Genomic DNA, 22,562 nt, shown 5'->3' on the forward strand with positions numbered 1-22,562 from the left:
TTGAGGCTTTAAAGCTCTGTCCGTGTGTTTTAAAAAACTAATATGGTTGGGCTTGGGTTTTACTCTGTGGAAGTTGTGTTTTTGAACACTGTGTCTCTGAGACAAATATGGCTCTTTTAACTTTTTAATCACAAATTATATTTGGCAAGAAAGTAGATACCAGTTTAACTGACTTATTTGCAGGATGATTACTGTATGTATAACGGGTTTAGTGATTCCAAGTGCCAATAACTTAGTCAATTATGATTTTTTTTAATTTCAAACAGACTATTCAAAGGCGTATATATTTTCCAACAAGATATTACCCCTAATGAAGATCATGCGTATGTATATATTAGGGATTATTTTTTAACACTCAGAGAGCCCTATACGTAAAAAAAAAAAAACAGTATATCCTCAACCTCCTGAAACTTTAGCACTTGATGTGGTTGTGTACAGTAAATCACTGTCGAGCCCTAATTGTTTGTAATCCGTGGTGTGATTCTGTGAGTTTTTGAGAATACAATCTTTGTATGCATGAGTGCGTTTGAGGTTGACGTGTGTGTGCGTGCGTGCGTACGCGGGTGTGTGTGTGTGTGTGTGTTTGTTGCCCCTTCGTGTCTTACAATAATTGACTTAGTAAGGGTTTGAAGTTGCTGGACGGTACTTGTATTCTCAGGAATGTGGAAAGTTTTAGCTTCTGCCTCAGTCTGGAACTAGACTGCGAAGGATTATACAGTGATGCTGCAAGGACCAGGGGGAAGAAGTGTCAGAAAGGGCGTGGCGACTGAATCAAATTTGACCTACATTTTTTTTTCTTTTCTTTTTTCCTCCCCAGGCCTTGTTTCCTTTATCAAAATAGAAGCAGAGTCTCCCTGACGGGAGCAAAGAAATATGCTTTTCTGTGAAGGGTGGAGGGAGTTTTTGAGACAGCTGAGCAGAAAAGGAAAAAAAAAAAAAAGGCAAAACCCTTTAGCTTTCCCCCTGACTGGAGTCGGCTGGCTCCATTATACCAGCAATTGTGCATTTCTACTAACGGCCCCGTGGTCTGCTGTATCATCAGTGTGTCATCCTTGCGTCTCTTCCTTGGCCTCAGAAATCTTCATGCAGTTCGATTCTCTCATCTATCTCAGTTCTCAAACAGCAGTTGAAACCAGGATTGGGTTCCAGGTTCATTACAAAAAACAAAAGCAGAAATGGGTTTGAGCTCAGCCTGTGTGCTACAGTGATAAGCCATATCAAACAGAAAAGCCTTGGATTGGAGGAAGTGGAACGGTTGGCAAAGGAGCAGCTTGAATGTGTTGGGTTTTTTTTTTGTTTTTTTTTCGTCTCGCTTGTAGTAAAGATGGTGTGAATGGATTAATGTGAGTGTGATTATAGCATCTCCTTTTCTTGATCCTACTTCTTGTATCACTCGGGGGGAGGGAGGGGGGGGAGGTGTCGGCGTTGGTTTCCCCTGGCGATAGCCAATCAGTTCTTGCGTTGCAGTATAAAGAAATAATTGTAACTGTCATGAAACGTCCTCTTTGGTTGAGCCCGATATTGTGCATGTCCGCTTGAGGGACGGCTCAACCTAAATACGTGTGCGTGTGTGTGTGTGCGTGTGTGTGTGTGCGTGCGTGTGTGTGTGTGCGTGTGCGTGTGTGTAAAATTAAGTTGGTTGCGTGTTAGCTGTCACTGAAACCCATTCTATTTTCATATGGAAAGAGATGTGTGCCTGGGAGAGGATGGACGTAAGGCAATGCGGAGCACTGCTCACCTGTCAGGCTATAGAGAACACGGGCACCAGCCCGCTGGACATTTAATCACAGTAACGACGCATCAGACATGTCTCAAATACTAACCCTCGGAGATGCGTTCAGTTCAGATCGAAAGGCCATTTGTGTGACAAAGCAGGGATTAATCCTCATCTCTGCTTGGTCCACAAACCAGGACCAGTAGAGGGATTTAACACGGAGGGTCTTTTTATTTGAAACCAGGTCTTCCACCCGTCACATAGCGAATATAGATCCTCTGTATAGACTAGTTTGTGTTCAAGGTGTCACTATAATGGGTAGTGTTGAAATGTTTTGTGTCACTGATACCCAGCCCAAAGAATGTAAAGGTGTTATAAAAGAGACTCGTGGATGTTGTAACTGTTGGATCATGGAAAACATTTGACAGGCGAAGGAAAGATGAAGGAAAAAGAGGGGGTGTGAAATTATTATGGCGGAAAACAAACTGGACTTTTTCTTCAAGAATCCACATGAGAAAAAACAAAAAAAAAATCATCTTGAAAGCAATGGTAATCATGGGCTTTACATCATGAAAGAACCTGCATGTTTCTCCATTACAAGCTTCATCGGTTTGCTTCTGACGACATCTGGTTGGAAAAGAGCTCGGCGACTGTTCGACATTCGATATGGGACGCCGTTGAAAAGACACCGAGGTCCTCCCCTCTCTCACAGATACACAGATCACCTTTCCACTACACAGTTTGGTTCTAAAAAGTCCTAGTACTAGTATAATACCGTACACATACACAAAGCTAAAAAAAAAAAAAAAACACCAGTATTCAGTGTAAAATGGTGCTATGCTTACCTGTACTGTATGTATGTATAATCCCTTCTTATGCTCTTCGACTGTGCTCCTTTATCTACCCCAAAGTCAAATGTCATAATAATCAATATTTTGAAGCAAACATGTTTGCTATTATTATAACCCCCTCCCTTCCCCTCTTGGTCAATTTGAAAAATAAAAACAGTTGCAAATATTAAACGTGACATTTGCTGCAGTTGTTGTGATGTTTTTTTTTTTCTTTTGTGCCATTTTCAATCTGTTTGGCAGCACTGGAGCCTCGGAGCTGTGTAGAAACCATGTTAGCAAGTGAGATGTACATAGTTTCGGGAACAAAGCCGTAGTTTGGTGGTGAACCTGAAATGCAGTAAATTTACTCAAATCTTTTGTGGGGCAGGACTCCTCGAGGGGGCGCAGGGGAGCTTCAGGGATATGGAAAGTGTGTTTTTGCGGTGAATTGTGAAGAAAAGAGGGTTAAACTATACATGTCTGCTATTATACCAGAGGTTAATCGAAGATGATTTGGCTTCTTTTCCAGTCACCACGGTGGTTTGTGGTGTGCACACAAATTCCAAACTATGAAACCGTATGTCATGATTTATAAGAAACTACAAAGTGCATTTCTTTACCTGTTCACAGTTTGGAATAGAGCTTTCTAAACTTTCAGAACCATCTTAAGAGTGTAACATCTTGCCCAATGACTCTCTGACATGTGATGAAGATGATGTGGGGTTTAAAGCACCCCCCCCCCCCCCCCCCCCAGCCCAACCCAAACTCTATGCCTTCTCGCTACATCCTCACCTTGGTGTTAAATGAAATGTAACAAACATCCAATAATTGATCTGAAAAATGGAGAAGCAATCTTGCAAATATACTTACCCATGATACATCATGCAATTGGACATTTGTTGTGTTTGTCTCTGCTGCATGAATGAAAACACATTAAATATTGCACAACAAGGTGCTTCTACTTTTGTTTTTCCTTACAGAACCATTGCGTCGCAATATAATCACCAAGGCTGCAGTTAATGGTTTTTATTTACAATTCATTAATTCTTAACTTTATTATCTGTTAAGAGGTCTGTAATAACATTTTTAAAATATAATTGGAAACAAAATCCAATGAGTTCACTCATATAGATCCCAAAACATTCAAAGGTTTTAATCAAACAAGCTTTAACGGTGCAGTGTGTAAACCTTCAGTAATCGCATTGATGCATTAGGTGGCAGTAGTGAGTCATTGCAGTGTTCAGCTTTTCTTCAGTCCAGCTCCTTTGAGACTCTTGTCAAAGTTTTGGCAGTTCGATTGTTGTTACTGCTCACTGATCGCTCCAGCCTCTGCTGTTTATTTTTCTGATATTTCTATTTTTTTTTTTTTTAAATACTTCAGAATTTTAACTCCGGAGTTGTTGTGTATGTTTAGCACTTGTAGGCCTCTTCTGTTTCACAGAAAAGAGAAAAATGACAGCAAAAGCAGACACTTTTCAGTTGTTTCTACCATCACAGGCACTTTCTTTATTATTACAAGTCAAAACCAACTGTATCAAAACTGCAGGAACCTCAAAACCAGAGAGCAGAAGCGCTCCTCTTCACACCCTGTCAACATTTACAGTCACAAACTGATCCAATATTTCAAAAAAGAAAATCTAAAGGCACATTTCTATTGTATTTACATTGCATACATGTCCAACATAAATCAAGTAAAAAGCGCTCTAACAGTCCTAATCCTCTGGCCATGGTGGCTTTGCTCGAGACAACAAATGTATCCAAACCACACTGTACAAACAGCAATATGCCAGTTAGCCTAAGATAAGTCACAGCATTTGAAAAGCTTCAGCACACAGGTGGGATTCAGTGTTTATGTAACTTACGGCTCTATAGGTGTTGTTGTTTTTTTCTTATTAGGGATGATCCCTTGCATCCCTCTTTATTATGGCTCATTTGTTTCTATTCAAAGACACTTTAAGCTTCTTGACAGAAGCTATGTATATAAGACATATACAGAAGCTATTCTTTTTTCATGGCCTTACAAAAGCAAATTTTTTTCAGATTGTTTTTGGGAAAACGCCCACTAATCCGGTTATGAACACAAAACAACGTTTTTGACAATTTCGGAAACATTCCCACCGAGAGGTCGACAAGAACAATAATACGACACTGCATGTTCTCACCAGAGTGTCAGCATGTACGTTTACACCTCCAAAAATGTCAACATCCTTAAACAGTAGCAAAGAAATCCAATAGACATATAATACAGTATTGTCATCGCAGCACTCCTCAATCTCTCCTCAGTCATTTATGTACAAGTACTTGTAGCCTTTGTTTCCCACAAGGCATCTTAAAGACGTCACCTTAGCTTAGGCCGATCGTGAGCCAGAGTCAACTTTATATATAGACGTGCACCTGAAATACCTACCACAGAGATCAATGCGCCGATGAGAGGAGCAGATGCAGACTGAGAGCCCGGTGCAGGCTCGTGTTATGTGCGTGTTTGTGTGAGAGATGCAGCAAGGCCGGCCTTCAGGTGTTAGTCCGAGTGTTGGCGGGGGGCAAGGGGGGGGGGGGTTGTTATCTAGTGTTGGTGTGGCAGCCAGCGAGAACGATCGGGGAGGTAGGGGTGGGTTGTGTCGTGGCAGTGTGCTCATGTCAGACGTAGTCCAGGAAGACGTCGGCTGTGTGCTGCAGTAGAGGCTGGTTGGGGGCTGTTGTGCTGCAGACTGAGCTGAGGCGTCTCGACGGCACCCTCTGCTGCTCCGGGTGACCTGGGGCATTGCTCAGGGTCAGGTAGACCTGGGGAACAACACAGGCTTATGTTGTAAGCATGTTGTTTCTTTTTTTTTTTTTTTAATAACCCTTTAATTGCTAGATTTCAATTTTATAGCAGTTAAAATTATTTAATATCTAATTCATTATTGGAGGCCACTGTAATGAATGGGAACAACAAAGATCTTTTTCTATGTTTTCTTTTACTTTTAGAATGTTCTAGATGTCATAAATGATCTAAAAGTTATGGATATAAGAAAATACACTGGACAAATTGTTTCAGTGGTGACAGCCTAAAGGGTAAAAGTTACTAACAAGCATCTGAGAATGACATGTTCATCCATTTATCCATCTACTATACCAATGTTTATGGTCGAAGGGCTTTGGAGAAAATCCCAGCTAGCCATGGGTGAAGAGAGACGGATAACCACACAAACACTCACATTCACACTGCAATTCAGGGTCTCCTGGTAACTTTAAATTCCTGTTTTTGGACTGTGGGAATAAATTGTACCCAGAGAGACCAGTGCACACACAGGGAGAACATACAAACTCCACACAGACAGGAACAGCCCAGATTTAAACCCACAACATTCTCGCAATGAGTCGAGTGGCGTTAAAAATAGGGTGGCGTGCGTGAGACTTGTGACTTTAATGCATTTGTAATGACTAATATGGTCAGGAAAAAAAAGGGGTTAAAAAGCCTTGGAACAAAAACTACTTATTGTCTTGACAAACTGCTAAAACAGAGTAGTTCTTACATTCTTGGTGTTTTCTGACAGCAGGAGTTCAGTCCTCTCCACCAGCTTTCTGAAGGAAGGCCTTTTGAGAGGATCGTGGTTCCAGCAGGACAGCATTATGTCATATCTACAGAGGAGAGACATTACGTGAGTCTGTATATCTGGGAATGTGAGGGCATCCACGCATAACAGAGACACAAAAGTAACAAAGACAATCAAATCAAGCCAGTAAATGTCAATGTATGACTGAATGTATTTCTTTGACATGTTTGTTTTTTGATACGCCTTCTATTAAGGATCATTAAAATTAAACTGGCTGTTTGTTTATTATCACAAAAAAGATATGAATCCACGCAAGTGTTGTTCAAATGTCCTGTTTTACATATCAAAAATGGTCAAATTCACCACATTCATTTTCTTTTTTTAGACATTCATACGTGAATTATAAATCCTCACGTCATCCAGGTGCTGTTTTGGACTTTCTGTATATTACATTTGTAACATGCATATTGTCTTTGAATTATGACCACTAAAGGCCCTACAAACACAACCAGCTGGTGAAAATCCTAATCCAAGGCTAAAAATGGAAATTCAATTCTTTGTGATATAGGCCTATTTAGTATACAAATGCAATCACAAAAAGTCTTTACATTAGTTAATTAGAATAAAGTTAATTGACGGGTATTTTATAACCAATAAATCATTCTCACTACTTTCTGAGCTCAACATGTTGCTGATTTCATCTTAATGAAGGTTTTAGATTTTCTAAGACATTTGCATCCTTGTGAGTTTTTTAAATCATTGGGTGTAAATAACCCTCATGACACCCACTTAACTGATTAAGAGAATAGCAGAAATTACTCTCTGTGTGCCTTGTTGCAATACTTTATATATGTATTTAAACTTACATTTCATTGGGGGCAAACTCTGGTCTGCTCATCCTGTAGCCTTCTTGAATCCGCTTATAAAATGCAGAATCCACCTGCATCCCAGGATATGGGCTGTTACCTGAACAACACACACATGACAAAAGGAACAACATTTTATATATATAGGGATAACATGTCATAGAGTGTGACTAGATTCTGCAGCTGCCTAATGTGATTTTGTATGATTCACTTCACAAGTGATGCTGCTGCAGAGCCTCTAATAAAGGCCCCGGTCAGCTCTTATGGATGATGTTGTCGGCTCGGACAATGTGAAACAGACCGAACAGCTCATCTCTAACGGGAAATGTTACCCAAAGAGAAGATTTCCCAGAGGAGGATGCCGTAGGACCACACGTCACTCTCAAAGGTGTACACGCAGTCGAAAATACTCTCGGGGGACATCCACTTCACCGGCAGACGGGCCTACAAGAACGAGAGCTTTAATCAGTGCTCATATAAATACACAAGATATATATTGTCAAAAACATGGACATTCTGCAAATAGTGCTCTGAAAAATAAAGCTACTCTCAAAGTAAAATAGAGGACTCTGTTGTTGCTCACTGCTCACTTTCTTGAAAGAAAAAGAAAATGTGCTACTTTTTTGTCTCTTTTTAGTTTAATGACACATTAAATTTCAGTTTAAAAGACAGCCTGATAGTGAATAAATAATGAAGTACTTCTCTGAAGAACTGAAACGGTAGCTTCCTTGAGCACACGCTCTGGATGCATGTTTTGAAAGACCCCCCCCCCATAGAAAAGATTTGATGCTATTTTGCCAGTAATGAAGTTAGTTTTCATTACTGCATTATAAAACAAATTTACCACCTCTGGTCGATTGGGATTGGAAAGACATTACTTGAAATGACAAAACAAGCTAAATGAAGCTGTTAAGACAAGACTAAATGGATTTTCTTCTATTCTGTGATAGTTTAGCAGCAAGAATGTGCAATTATTTGCATCTAAGTGGTGCGAGCAGTGTTGTTCAGGCACAGTGAGGTGAAACATGCGTGGGAGTTTGACTTTCTCAATTTGCAGACAAGCCGTGTGTGTCCCCTCCCCAATCGACTGGGACTGAACAAAGGGAGCAAGGGAGGTGGAAGACGGAGAGATGAAGGGGAAGCCAAGGGAGAAAAGGACCGACTCACATTGCCGCGGAGCACGTAACTGGCGTCAGTGTTGATGTCTCGAGCTAAGCCAAAGTCACAGATCTTCGCCACCCTGCCGTGAGTCAGCAGAATGTTTCTGGCTGCGATATCCCTGTGGATGCACTGCAGGAGCACGCACGCACGCACGCACACACACACACACACACACACACGAGCAAAACAAACATGGAAATGAGTATTGACACACTGTAACTGGTTTCTGCAGTGGATGACCGACTCGCGACACACACACACACACACACACATGTACGAATGCACTCAGCCAAGAGGAGGCTGCTGCAAACACTCACAAACACAAAAAGTAAACTGACATGTTTATCAAAAGAAGAAAAACCAACATCGGATGTGACCACAAAAGCAAAAACAAATTAGATGAAGCAGTGAAGCCAATTGGGTTTATTTGTGTATTTTCGTGTTATGCAGTGGATTAGGAAGAGAGTAAATACAAACATCATTGAAAACAATCTAAAATGGTTTCTAGAACAGCGTCAGGAGCGAACTATAATATGGAAGTAGTAATTAGGTAAGCTGCTTCAAATTATTAAATAAGTAAAAGATTTTAGCAGCTTTTGTTTATTATTCATAAGGGAAATAAAGAGATTCAAACATAAATGTGTGCTGTTCTTTGCTCTGTGACTGAGGATGTTTCTCACACTGTTTAATAAAGGGGCTGTTGTCCAAGAAATAAACAATCTCAACAGTTCACTACGTCTGCCGCCCATTTGTGTCTGTGAGAAACAAATCTGGTTTGGTTCGATTGGAAAAAGCAACGTCGGTTTTTTTGCCTGGACTGGGTCAGAAAGCGAATCAGAGGTATTCATCTGAGTGTTAAATTCAGCTTTCCTGCACTGTTATCTGTGCATAGCGGCCAAGGATTGTATGCCTTTCTTCAAAAAGGAGTCATGGTAAAATGCTGCGAGGTCATAATATGGCATGATTTCCTAGATGGGGTGGTGACTGTTGTTAAATAATATGCATAGCCTCCCTCTGTCTCACATGGAAATCAGAAAGGAAATATACAAAATGTCCTTTCAGCCAAAGAAAACAACACTTAGAAATCAGTCTAGACATAATTTGTTCAGCGATCAATAAAAGAAATGTAAGTACCAATTTATCACAGGATGAGAGGAGTCCATAAAGTTTTCAGGTGTATTTCAAAGTTTACAAACCTTCACGAAGAAATTTGGTGTAAGATGTGAACACAATACTGACGTGTGTGCAACTTCACTTTGACGGTGTCAGACTGCGGTTTGGCAGAGGAGTCTTTCTGTGTGCAGTTTGCCTGTTGCTCCTCCGGGTGTATTCAATGGAGAGGAACTACAGTTCCACAGCCCATAAACATGCTTTTCAGGCTAATTAATGACGGAGTAGATTTCAATATGAGTGTGTGTTTGTCCTGTGATGAGCCGAGGACTTATCCAGGGTGTATTGTGCCTTCCACACATAGTCAAGGTGGAATCATATCTATTTAATTGTTTAATACAAATCCACTATAGCATTGAACAGAAACTATCCATATATCTCCTATACTGCTTCATCAATCTCAGGCTGGAGGGTTGATTCAATAGCAAGTGACCCCCCCCCCCCACCCCAGAAACATAGAATGTTTTCAGTGTGAATCCAAAGTGTGAACATCAACTACACCACGAGACAGCATCTTTCTTAATAGTGTGACAGGAAATAAGTTTCACTTTGACATTTGAACTGAAGAAACAAGAACTCAAGGTTATTGATGAATTGCCTCCCGTTTATAAAGAAGATTTATGTTTTCCATTCGTAGAGTGAAGTGGATATCCATTTTGTAGATGACTAAAATCCAAGTATTTTAGCTTTGTTACTAAAATTGTATTTCAGTTTAATTGTCAAATTATGGGCTTTATTCTCACAGTATTGTTCCTACTATAGTTCTGTTTGGATCTCAACCAGTTCTTCTCTCGTGGCCAAAGGCTCCATTATGCTCATCAGATAGTTGCTAATTTTATCCTTTGGCTGCTTGGAGATGAACATTGAGAGCACAGCGGGTTTATCAGGCCTGTTTTCACGAGATGAGAGCATTCAAACTACAAAACAGCCACACATCTGCTATAGGAATTCCCAAACTGTTACTGTACTAATACTCTTAATGTCTATTTGACCAGAAGTATAATTTTTATGATTCTAAAATAATCAAATTGAGCAGTTTTCAGTGTGCACCTGTGTGGAGTGTGACAGTGACAGTGAATGCATCTTCACTGGCTGTTTCTACAGTATACCATGTGCTGACTGCAGGGTTTCTTCATGAACGCTGGCTTTAAGCCACAACATGATTTACATACTAGATCTATTCTATAACTACTCCATAAATATTAACACAGTGTGTAAAAGCCTTACATTCCTGGAAGTAACGTACTCCATCCCTTTGGCCACCTGGTAGGAAAAACTGAGGAGATCTTCAGGGTCCAGAGACAGCTCATCAATGTCATCTAGATGAAGATTGCACAGTCAGCAGTGAAACATTAACCCAGGGTTTATATAGACGTCTTAATGTTGCCATGCAATGTATTGGGATTCGGAAATGCAGAGTGGGAGAGTATGTACCTGAATGAGACGACCTTTCCTTCTCAGAGGGATGCATGGGCATATAATCTGAACCGGCCACGTCTCGGCTGCACACACACACACACACACACACACACACACACACACACACACACACACACACACACACACACACACACACACACACACACACACACACACACACACACACACACACACACACACACACACACACACACACACACACGTAAGTAATGAAAGGGGCTACGTTCAGCTGCCATCACGGGTTCAGCATGTGCACACACCTTGCATTCTCCGTTTGGTTCAGGACGTTGCGATAGTAACCATCTCCAACCTGGGACTTTAGGAAGGACTCTCGTTTTCTTCGCAGGAAGTTGAGGAGGTCGCCATAGCAACAGTACTCGGTGATCACCAAAATCGGGCCTGGCAGGATGCAGAGAAAAAAAAATACACACAAAAAAAACCCTCAGGCACTGGGTTTTTCAAATAATGACAGCATCTAACAATGAGATATGACACAAAACATGACAGTACTGTATCTGCTGAGCTGCGCTGAAAGGACGACGGAAACAATTGATTTTTAACAACTATCTTCAACACAAGGAAGAAGGTGTGATAGAGATTCACTTTGCTTGGTTATCGCTGCTGTTTCAAGGCTCATCAATACTATTGCTGCTACTTGCTGAACAAATCAATCAGTCTCTGAAAGCTGTGAATAAGGATTTGTCATGCCTTGTAGCAACAAAACAATCACCAAGTGGGAAAGTGTTTGCCTGTTAAAGACATTCTCACATACATTTGTGTTGAATCCAATCAAAATGCTGCATTATCGTCAATACCGAGGTCTAGACAGACAGATAATATTGATTGACAGTGCTGTAAAACTTTGACAAGACAAACTGTCTTACGTCCAGAGTCGGATGGTACCGATTGTCCAATATCTGGCTTTTAATAAATGGCCTGTATTGATTGTGCAAAGCAGCAAGTCAGCACATGAGCATATTTGTGTCTACTGTTGCTTGTCAGTCTCGCAGATAATACTAAAAACAGTCAATCAGTAAATATGACCAATAACAGATTAGATGACATCAGAGTGCTGATGCGAGGCGGTCCAAACCTCTCAACTGAGAGTAGAAATCCAATCAAAAACACATCATGTTTTCACAGCCCTCACCTCCGATGGTGCACGCTCCCAGCAGGTTCACAGTGTTCATGTGGTTTCCCAGATAGATGAGGACCTTCAGCTCTGACATGAGCGCCTCCTTCTCCGTGGAGTGAGCGTTGGCTGGAGTCACAACATAAACACTCTCAGTGACAAAACCGGTCAAAAATACAACCATTTCAAAATAGCACACAGAATATCCTTTTGAACACATGCCAAATGTCCAACCTAGCAGATAGTGGTAGGGATTGTCACAACAGATAATTGTTTGATTTGTCATTACAAAAAAAGAAAACAAAATCGTCAAGAATAAAACAGCTTGCTGATATTTGTTGGATTCATCACCTCTTTAATTATCCCTAACGCTTTATTGATGTCATTATTACACACATAAATCTGTGCCTTTTAATGGCTACATTTGTTCATTCTGGTCAATTGATGTTAAACTATAACTTCCAATTATCTCATGATCAGTAGCTCTGTGTTTCTTAGTAGACCAACTTTGAAAACTTTGAATCATTGCAAGGTGTTACACGTCAATAAATGTTCAAACATCCATCCAATCTCTGTATGGCTTAAAACAAGCTGGATCTAGGTGAAGACAGAGTACATCTGCACCATTCCACCACAATACAAACATTTAGAGACAGTGTGATTTGAATACACGGCCCATTTAATACCTGGAGGAAAACATTCTCCCTATATGAGGGGCAGTTCTAACCACTACACCACATTCAGGCATATTCAGCTAATTAGTTTTCAGTCACTTGCTTTAACCTTGTCCTGAGCCCGATACACTGTCACAAGATAAACCAGTTGCCCTGTGAGTGGAATAATGGGCTTAGAAAGAAGACAATATAATCTTTATTTTTCTCTTCCAATTGAGGTTTTTAATTCAACCTCAGCATTTTGACTGACCAAAAAGTGACTAGTTTGGCCTCGAAGCATCGTTATTCAATTCTAAACCTTTAATAATACAGTGTAGTCATATTTGGCTAAGAAAAATAAAACATGAAAGTGTAATGATAGAGTAGCCTAGTGCTGTAAACTTACACATTACATGGTGCAACAAAGTTAACTTACGTTTCAGCATCTTAACAGCAACGGTTGTAACAGTGTCTGCAGAGCACAGTCCGTACGCTGTGGCCCTCACAACCTTCCCAAATGCTCCTGAGCCAAGAGTTTTACCTTGAAATAGACCGACAGGACTGGTTTGTCAGTGAAACATTCATACAAGTTGCTCGTATAGCTACACGTGGAATCCGTCATACCAAAACGTAGCTTCTGCCTGGAAAACTCCCACTTGGAGTCGTACGGCAGCTGGCTGGTATCGATGTACGTGTAGTTGTTCCCATGAATACTCTCGATGACCTTCCACTGGATTTGAAACTTTGGTTTCTGTTGAAGATATGGAAGACGACAGGACAGATTTACACTTCCCTAAATTGTGACAATTTATTGTATAATTCATATCTATGGCATTTTCTCGTGTCTTGTTTATCCCATTATATATATCACCCTGCACGTGTCAGTTGTCTGCCTATGTTGAGACTTTCCCCCTGGTGATCAATCTGCAGATTCATAAACCAGTTCTCAAGGAGCCTGACTCATCTGGGTGAAGCAGCAGGCTCGGGGGGGATAAATTAATGTAAGTGAATTAATGGCTTGAGGCGTGATCGGAGTGTCAAAACGCCTTTTCAATACAGTGTGCTCTGAATGGTTGATTGGTTCGTTTCAAATTCATCAGGACACATTCACGCTGATCGAAAAGACACTAACTCGTCTCTGTACAATGTCGATGCAGAAAGAACGGTGTCTCTAACTTTACCTTGCTGTTAACAGGACGGAGGCATGAGTCATTAGTAAATGAGAATGGGCTCTTGGCCAGAAACAAGTGCATCCATTCGCTTTTCCATGATGCAAATTGGATATCAATGCCGTTCCATGAACTTGATCCAATATTTATGTCTTGAGTTTTAAAGGTAATCCATAGGTTTCAAAGAAATTGACGGCCGTAGAATTATACAACCTATGTGAGATTTATGGCCATTAAAATAACAGTAATTGTATAGCATGTGTGTTTTTTTTGTCTTCTCTATCTTACCTGCATGTATTTATAAATCAGCACCATCAGAGTGAGACTGAGTATAGCGCCAGTCGCCACCATCCCGATGAGAAGAGGCGTGAAGAGTTTATGGGGGACGATGCGTTCTGCAAACAGACGCACACACAACAAACCCATACTGAGAAATGACTTGGAGAATTGGAGTATAAGCAGGTTTTCTCTGGTAGTTACACAAACATTTCCGCATGCACGCACTGACAGAAACGGCCATTTCCCCTGCTTTCACAATCAAGACAGACATCTGCAGCAGTGGTGTTTGTTTGTGTGACAGGGATTAGCAAGTCTACGCCATATAATCCCACCCTGCATCGTCAGCATGCTCTAATCTCATTCAAGCTGTACCCAGTTACCACACACCTGGCCTCAGTAGACCGAGGGTCAATGGGTTTGTATGTCTGTGTGTACTAATGCAACGTGTTTATGGTATAGTGTAAGAGATAAACCCCCCTCGACAGACACGAAGAATTAGCCCTGTCTGTGGGGGTATATATTCTATACTGTATGTGTGTGTGTGTGTGTGTATGTGTTTCATACCACTGATAGAGAACAGTTTGTAGGCCTCTTCCCCCTCCGTAGAGGCCACACACTCCAGAGTGTGGAAGTGAGCGTGCTCCTTGCTGACGTTCAGTCGACTCTCCACCTCGCTCTTCCCAAAGGGAGACTCCGTCAGCATGGCCACCTCTGGGCTCTCCCACTGGGTGGCATTGGGAAGGTGGGAACACCTGTTGACAAGTCGCTTTTCAGAAATATTTTCTCAAAATATTCAAAAGATCAACCAAGTATTTTAAAGCATGCACTGGGCAGGTCTCAATTCTAAGACATCAAAAAGAGAGATGAGCTGACAGAATCCGAATATTCAGAGGAACATTTTTCTTCATATTGGTTGATTTAATTTTCTCCTCTTAGCCATCTTCTCCATCCATATTTATAAATATTGATATTTTGTAGAGGTTATTTTTTTTTTGTCTGTGCCTGATGCTGTTATTTGGTCTTCAGACCTCAGCCTTTATTGAGTGAGTGACTATATTCGGCAACTCCAGGATCTCTTGTGTTTCGTCCAAATAATAACTGTCAATGCACGACAATCAAAGACAATGTGATTAAATGGTTGTCCTAAGCACTGGGACAGATGCTGCTGTAATGTTTTGACCCATTGCATTTGGTGAAACAAGCTGTACTTCCTCCCAGTCTGCACTCGATTGATGCATTATACTGGAAATATAAAAGAACATAAAAACCCATGCTTTGGCACTAAAAGGGGTCTCAAGTGTACCTTTTTACACAGTAAAAACATGGAAAATAAATAAATAAAAAATGTGGCATTTTCTCGACACTCGTTTCTAGGATCATTTGTTATTATCATGGTACAAGGTGCTCAATAGAGTGTATCCAGCAGAAATCATCATTTGTATATTGGCGGCAACTTCAATGATTTTCAAGAGTCTTTATTTTATATAATGGCACATAAGGGTGGTCCAAAAGTCTTCAAATACCATTTAATTACACTCTTTAATTCCTAATTGTTTTGATGAGTGCCCTATAAAGCATTAATGTGCTTGTCTCTCTTTAATGGTTTTAAATCCCAAAGGTGTTGTTCTGTTCCAATTGGTTGTTCCTACTTTTCGTTGATATAGCAGATGTTATTATACATTATTCAAACATGTGTTTCCATGAGAAGAGTATCTTATCATCAGATTATACCTTGTCATTGTGCATCGTAAAATGAAAATATATCACAATCTGCTTGTGATCTTGAAGAAAATGGTTACTATAAATTCCTTTGTGTTCAGCCTTCAATGCCTCTGCATTGTTTTTTCTTTAGAGTGACCAACTGTCAAAACAGGCTCTGGTTTGTTTGTCTGAATACCAATGAGTCCATAAACCTGTTAATGGACTTGTTCAGTTTGTTCCTTAGAGCATCGCCCTGCTCTCAGAAGAACTGCGAGACGAAACAGCTGAAAATGAGTCATGTTTGAGATCAGCGCACGAAAAATGGTCTTGTCGTCAGATGGCCAGCGTATCAATTTCCATATTTAACAGCGTTGGGTTTTGTTTTGTTTTTTTGTTTTAAAACAGACATAAAAATGAAAAGAAAAAAGTGACGAACCAACAGGAAATAAGGAAACTAGGAAAATGGGAAGAACTGTTTTCTTCACTGACTTTGATTGTTACAAGTAAATTTGACAAACAGGAATATTAATCAAGACAGTGCAGTAATCTATAACATCAACCCGATTTTAAAAGTTTCATAGATAGTTATTACTCTTTATCAGCACAACCTTATCAATTATTGTACTCATTGATAATTCATTAGAATGACATAATCCCACAGTAAAAAAATAAATCACTAAATACAGACAGATAATGTTGAAACAACAAAGCTCCATTTTAAATATGAGTCACAATAAAAAGACACTAAAAGCAACAATTCATCATGGCTTATGTCCTGTCACCAAAATGTAATTAAACTCCAAGGAGGAGGATTCGTTCCTGATCAAAGTCATGTGACGTACCTCGTGTGCGGCAGCTCACAGAAGTACCAGCTGATCTTTGGGACAGGGAAACCTGCAGCGATGCATCTCACCTGTCCGTCCACAGGCCCTTCTTGTGCAACAATAACCGGCTTGCCTTGCAGAGAGAGACAATAGACTGACATTAGTAATATTAATGTGCAAAAACAAGCTACAATCAGTATGAAGTGACTATATACGAGTCATTATGGTGGTTCCAGGAAAATATACAAAACAACCGTCCAAACGAAGACAACTTTCACTCGCCTGCCATGCATGTGTAACATAAAGAATCCAAAACATACAGTAATTCTGAAGATTTGCCAGATAATCAAAGTTGAAGTTCGTTTGAGAAAGGAGGATAAAGAATTCAATCATCACACATGTTTTCTGACAATTCTACAGTCAGGAACTCAGAATAAATACAGGCATGCATATAATTACAGATATAATGTAACTAACCACACAACTGATTTTCCACAAGGTAGTAATGCAAACATGGTGAGAAGTACTTACTGTTGACATACACGCAGAAGGAATGAATAACAGAAACATCGTCATGGCTTGCAGAGAAGTTATAGATCCCACCCTCTGAGCCAAGAACCCTCACAAGCCTGAGCTCACTGTTGTATCTGATAAAACAAATAGACATTTGTGAAACAAAAAAAAAAAAGATCTGATGATACAGTGACTGTGCAGTAAACTTGCCCTACCTGTATTTGTGGTGATGGATGGTGATAACGTGCTCTGACGTGTTGAGGAGACGTTTGCCGTTGTAAGACCAGGATATGGAGCTCGGAGAAGGATAGGCCTCGAACTGTACCTTGAGGCTCAGACTCTCCCCTTCTTTAACCTCTGCCTGGACTGGACCCGGAACCCCTGACATGCTGATGAACCCCTTATCTGAAAAGAGCAGACCATTTTTTTTGATTTATCACTTAATTCTTCTGCATAAACCATTGATTGATGATACTTTCCTGGGGCAGAAATCTACCATTTTGATCATTATGAAGGCTGCAAAAATATTACTGTCACTACCTGAGTGACAATTTCTGAGCATGTGCATCCCTCCATCATAGTTACTGTATTTCCCACCAAACCACTTTGATTAAAAAAACAAAGTGGTTTGTCAAATTTGCTGTTCTTGGTCATTTTTTCTTGATTTTTTTCCCCATACAACTTCTTTTCTATGACAATGAAACCGTATTGCAAATGTATTATACTGTGCAGCCCTGGTGGTTAGTAATCTTACCTATAGGACTGTCATGCAAACGATCTGTAACATTTACCGTGCACGTCCAGCTGAATCTCTGCCTCACTGCGGCCTCGCTCATTGTGGGCGTAGCAGCGGTACGCGCCCGAGTCTGATTGGTTGACAGATACGATCGTGAGCGACGTGGAACGATGATAACCGCGGGAACCAGCCAGTATGTGTGAGTGCTGCGATTCCTTGGGATGCTGTCAAGCAACAGCAGAGGTGAGTGATGACTTGTGGGAAATATTCTTCCCAATGGCGTCAAAGTTGTTTGTGTTTTTTTTCCATGGCCAATGACAATCTAAATATTGACTCTAAAGTTTCCTCAGAAAGACAAAAGGCAGAGTGGAGTGTTGGACATGTATAAACTGACAATTGCACAAAGAACTACAAATAGATCCTGGCATCAATCGTCTCACCGCTGTTGAAGGGAAATCCCACGTGAGACTAAAGTCCGGGTTCACGTTGGTGGAGCTGCAGGTTAGCTCAAAGTGCTCTCCTTTCTTCAGGATGATGGTGTCTTTCCTGGATAGCGTGATCACCGGAGGCCTCTCTGGCACTGGATCGAAGATGCAAAAGCAAAATTATTACAGGGGGTATATTGATGAGGTCATCGACTACTCCAACATATCACAGCAGAGACTCTTCTCACTGCGTGTCATTTATGAGTCTGAGATCACTTCATTGTTTTTCACAGCGTGTTCTGGATGTCTGAAACATGAAGTCGGTTTCCAGCAGTGACCAGTTAATTCTCACAAAAACAAAAGCGAAGCAAGATTTTATCTCAAATACAAAAGCTAATTTACAAATGAAAGGGGGGGGGGGGAGGAAATGCTTCACTGTGCAAACACCCTGATGCATGTTTATACACACAGGGCTGTGCACAAACATACAGTATGTACATATGCAGATATTGGCCTGCACATCAACTACATGATTAATCTCCAGCATTAGTGGCCTGCAGACGTCACTTCAACTGCTGTGTTTGTGCTGCGGTAATTCTATTTAACCCAAACACAGGCTTCATGCTCTGTTACAAAGCTTTGTTCTGTATGAAACTGAAATCCCTCAGCTCCTCCCTCGCTCCATCCTACCTCCCCCTCCCTTGTGCCTCTTTCTCTTCTCACTCCCTCCATCAGCCCAGAGGACATTGCAGAGAGTCTCGTCTTCCACTGCAGACTAGCATGAAAATGCTGATGTAGTGCAGACAACAGAAACGCCAACACTTTCCACTAACATTGCTTCGACGGGCTCGTATGCTATATTTTATTGACAACATATAGTTCTTAAGAGGACTGGACTTTGCATCCCTGATCACTGAGGGCTTGTATAGACCTGTATGTCAATTTTGTAGCATAAAAACTCTTCAACAGATGGCAACTGTGGTCAATCCTCAACCTGATGTATTATTGATACATGATATATCACCATGAAACATTTCGGAGCCCAAAAGAGGAATTATACTATATTGAACGTTTGAGTTTTACGAAGCAACTGTAATATTAACGTGGAACTGTTCAATTTTCAATGCAGTCAAAACATCAATGATAGACGATAGATGTAACAAAATAAATGCAAAATCAAGAGTGTCCCTTTATCATCCAAGGCAGCAACAAAGGATGCTGATCTGACTAAAGATTTCTGATGCTTGGTGGACATTTACTTTTGAAAATGTGGAACTTTACCAACTTTTTGAATAAGTTGTTTCCCAATCTGAATTTTTTTTTTTTTTTTTATGGTTTGATCTCCACTTCTCTATGGGTTAAAGTGTTTTTTGGCTAAAACACTGAATGGCAGGTTGCACTGATGCCATCACTACATGAGTGGGAGTGTTTGAATGAATGTGTGACTGTGTGTGTGAATGACTGAGTGACACTGATCGTATAGAAGAAATATAGTGTTGAAGTGTTAAAGTTAGCTATATAAGTAATATAGAGATGACTCTTTCCTGCCAATGGCATCGAGCATTTACTCCTTTTGTCTTCATCACAATTTATTTCAACGATGCCGTATGTTATATTCACCTGAAAGCATTTTTTCCAAACATCTACCAAAGTTTGTGAACACACGAAAACCACAGGTGTCTCTGTTCCATCTTACTTACCAAGTCGAACATCCACGGTGTACAGGCTAGACGTCACTTTGACTCCACCGAGCTGTCCCACACACATGTAACAGCCCTCATATTCTTTTCTGGCACTGTTGATGATGATCCCTCTCTGAGGGCTGCTGCGATAACTCATACCAGGGGGCAAGGGGTGTCCGTCACACGTCTCCAAACTCAGCATCGTGACCCCAGGGTCAGTCACAAGACAGGGAATGATGCCGCTTTCACCCTCCCGCACTAGAATGATGTTCACCATGGTGCGCTGGAAAGGATTCTGGGGGTCTAGTGAGATTAAAAACATAATGTGAGTAAACTGACGGTGTGACTGACACGCCCGCACGTCTGCACGCCGGCCCACCTTTCACATAGACGTAGATGGAGCTGTGTTCCAGCGTGCCGTTGTTGACACACACATAGCGTCCCATGTGGTACGGCTGCACCATGGACACCTTGACATAGGCCACCCCGCCCTCCTCCACCTCTCCCTCCAGTCTGCGAGCCTTCTCCTTCTGCCACCTCAACCTGGACGGGGATCCAGACGTGGTGCTGTTGTCATAGCAACGCAGCTCCAGCTTGCCTCTCTTGGGAACCACAATGTGAGGCCCCCTGGGGGAGATAACTGGCTCCGCCCACACTGGAAGAGGAGAAACAGTAAGGCTGACGTATGATGGTTATGACGGCTGAGATGGGTTCGGTCCGGGTAAATATGCAGGCCAAAAACGAATACACCTACGGCTGCCTTCTATGGCAGTAATAAGAACAGTAAAAACAGATAAAGATGAAAGGTACTTCTGAGACAAAATATTCTTTGGATTACAAGTGTGTGTTCAAATTACTTTCATGACAATTCTCATTTTATAATTTGTTTTACATGTCTGATCCGGGCTCCATCCATCCATCCATCCATCCATGAAAGTCAAGTTTTACCTTCAAATCAGTAGTTCATCACAGCTTCAAACGCAGAGACAAAGCACGCACACACACACACACACACGCACGCACACACACACACACACACACACACACACACACACACACACACACACACACACACACACACACACACACACACACACACACACACGCACACACACACTGACAGTTGAGGTCACTCTATAGATACTACTGTAACACTTAAAATCAGCAAAATAAAAACACATAAGACAAAAAAGCATCTGAAAAACAAAAGCTGTTGGTATTTTGAGTGGAAGATGATGGAAAAATTACAATAGTACCTATTTTCTATTTAACTGACAAACCATTTAATTGATTATTAATTTCAGGTTTATAGGTTGATAAAAGTGAACAGAATACAGCATATGTGTGATGGTTAAATAGGATGTTATGATTGGTGCACAGCCTCTCAAGAGAGAGTGCTATCTAACCACCACAGCTCAATTGAACAATCAATAGATATGAGCTGACCAGCCGCTGAGTAATCATGCATTAAAGCCCCTATATCTATTCCTTTAAGATGAGTAAACTCAAATAAAGATTTTTGCACCAGTTTAATCCCCCAGCAACCCTCCAACTCTTCTTTTGCACTGTTCTTCCCACATGATGAGGCCTTCTTCAAGAACAGGATTATCATGTGACTGTTGTGCCTTGGGGCTCCAAGAGCAGCTCAGAGGGCAAAGAAGGGAAGCATGTGGATGCTCCCCCTCCCGAAACATCAATATCTGTGTTTGTGCAGACTTACTGAGGATATTTGGCAGTCAAGAGTGAGTGTCACTGGAATGAGTTGAAGGTTCAGCACAAAAACCTGAGGCTGTAAACAAATGTTTTCATCACAGCACAGAGAGCTGTTCGATGTCAGGGTGCTGCATTGTGTGCGTGTGTGTGTGTGTGTGTGTGTGTGTGTGTGTGTGTGTGTGTGTGTGTGTGTGTGTGTGTGTGTGTGTGTGTGCAGTTTCTCTTTTTGTTCCTTCTGCTGCCTTGGTAAGACCTACTCCCTATTTTGCAGGAGTAAATAATTGATCATCTTCACACAAAAACACACCACCAGCACAGGCACACAGTAGTCACACCTGGGGCACACACACACACGCACACGCACACGCACACGCACGCACGCACACACACACACACACACACACACACACACACACACACACACACACACACACACACACACACACACACACACACAGACCTGTTGCAGGCTGAGGCAGGACAGAGGCATCTCCACCAAACTGTGGTTATGCAAATGAGCCCGGATATAATCAGCGGAACTGAGCGGACCTGGATGTTCCTGCACCGTTAAACTTCACTTCAAGTTCTTGACAGCCACGTTTTTTTCACAGACCAAGTGAAGTCAGGGGACAGGAAACGCACTGCAAAAACGCGCATTTTATCTCCATGCTCGGCTGTTTACATTAATTGAATGCGAAATGGCATTTACTATTGGCAAGCCAGAGAATATACAGCATAGGAGTGAAAAAAAAAGCACTTTAAAAGTCAATACATAAGACTCCCCCCCAAAAAACGTAACGCGCAAAAAATGGTAAAAATAAACTTTCCCCGCTCATATCATGACAATACACGATAACGATAATTAACCACTCAACTGAAATAAAAGATAAAGAATAGCTCACAATAAAGTGAGTACACGTCCATCATCATGCCCAGCAATAATTAAACAAGTGGATTTCTTACCTGCAAGTGGCAGCAAAATAAAATATGATGCCCAAACAGCCCACCGGGACCTCAT

At 41.2% G+C, this 22,562-nt stretch overlaps 1 protein-coding gene across 1 annotated transcript; it reads right to left on the reverse strand.

The window, feature by feature from the left end:
• Window positions 1-4,046: 4,046 nt before the first annotated feature.
• kitb (KIT proto-oncogene, receptor tyrosine kinase b) lies at window positions 4,047-22,562 on the reverse strand (the record flags this gene model as incomplete). Its single annotated transcript, XM_080521059.1, has 21 exons — window positions 4,047-5,325; window positions 6,060-6,165; window positions 6,947-7,046; window positions 7,279-7,390; window positions 8,114-8,236; window positions 10,505-10,596; window positions 10,712-10,779; window positions 10,978-11,116; window positions 11,868-11,978; window positions 12,939-13,043; window positions 13,127-13,253; window positions 13,960-14,066; window positions 14,515-14,702; window positions 16,494-16,608; window positions 17,007-17,122; window positions 17,204-17,393; window positions 17,780-17,948; window positions 18,165-18,304; window positions 19,850-20,134; window positions 20,211-20,486; window positions 22,508-22,562. 21 exons carry the CDS (start codon window positions 22,560-22,562, stop codon window positions 5,182-5,184), a joined length of 2,868 nt encoding a protein of 955 aa, XP_080377185.1. The 3' UTR covers window positions 4,047-5,181.

Source organism: Blennius ocellaris (assembly GCF_963422515.1).
Source record: "Blennius ocellaris genome assembly, chromosome: 3".
NCBI lineage: Eukaryota > Metazoa > Chordata > Actinopteri > Blenniiformes > Blenniidae > Blennius > Blennius ocellaris.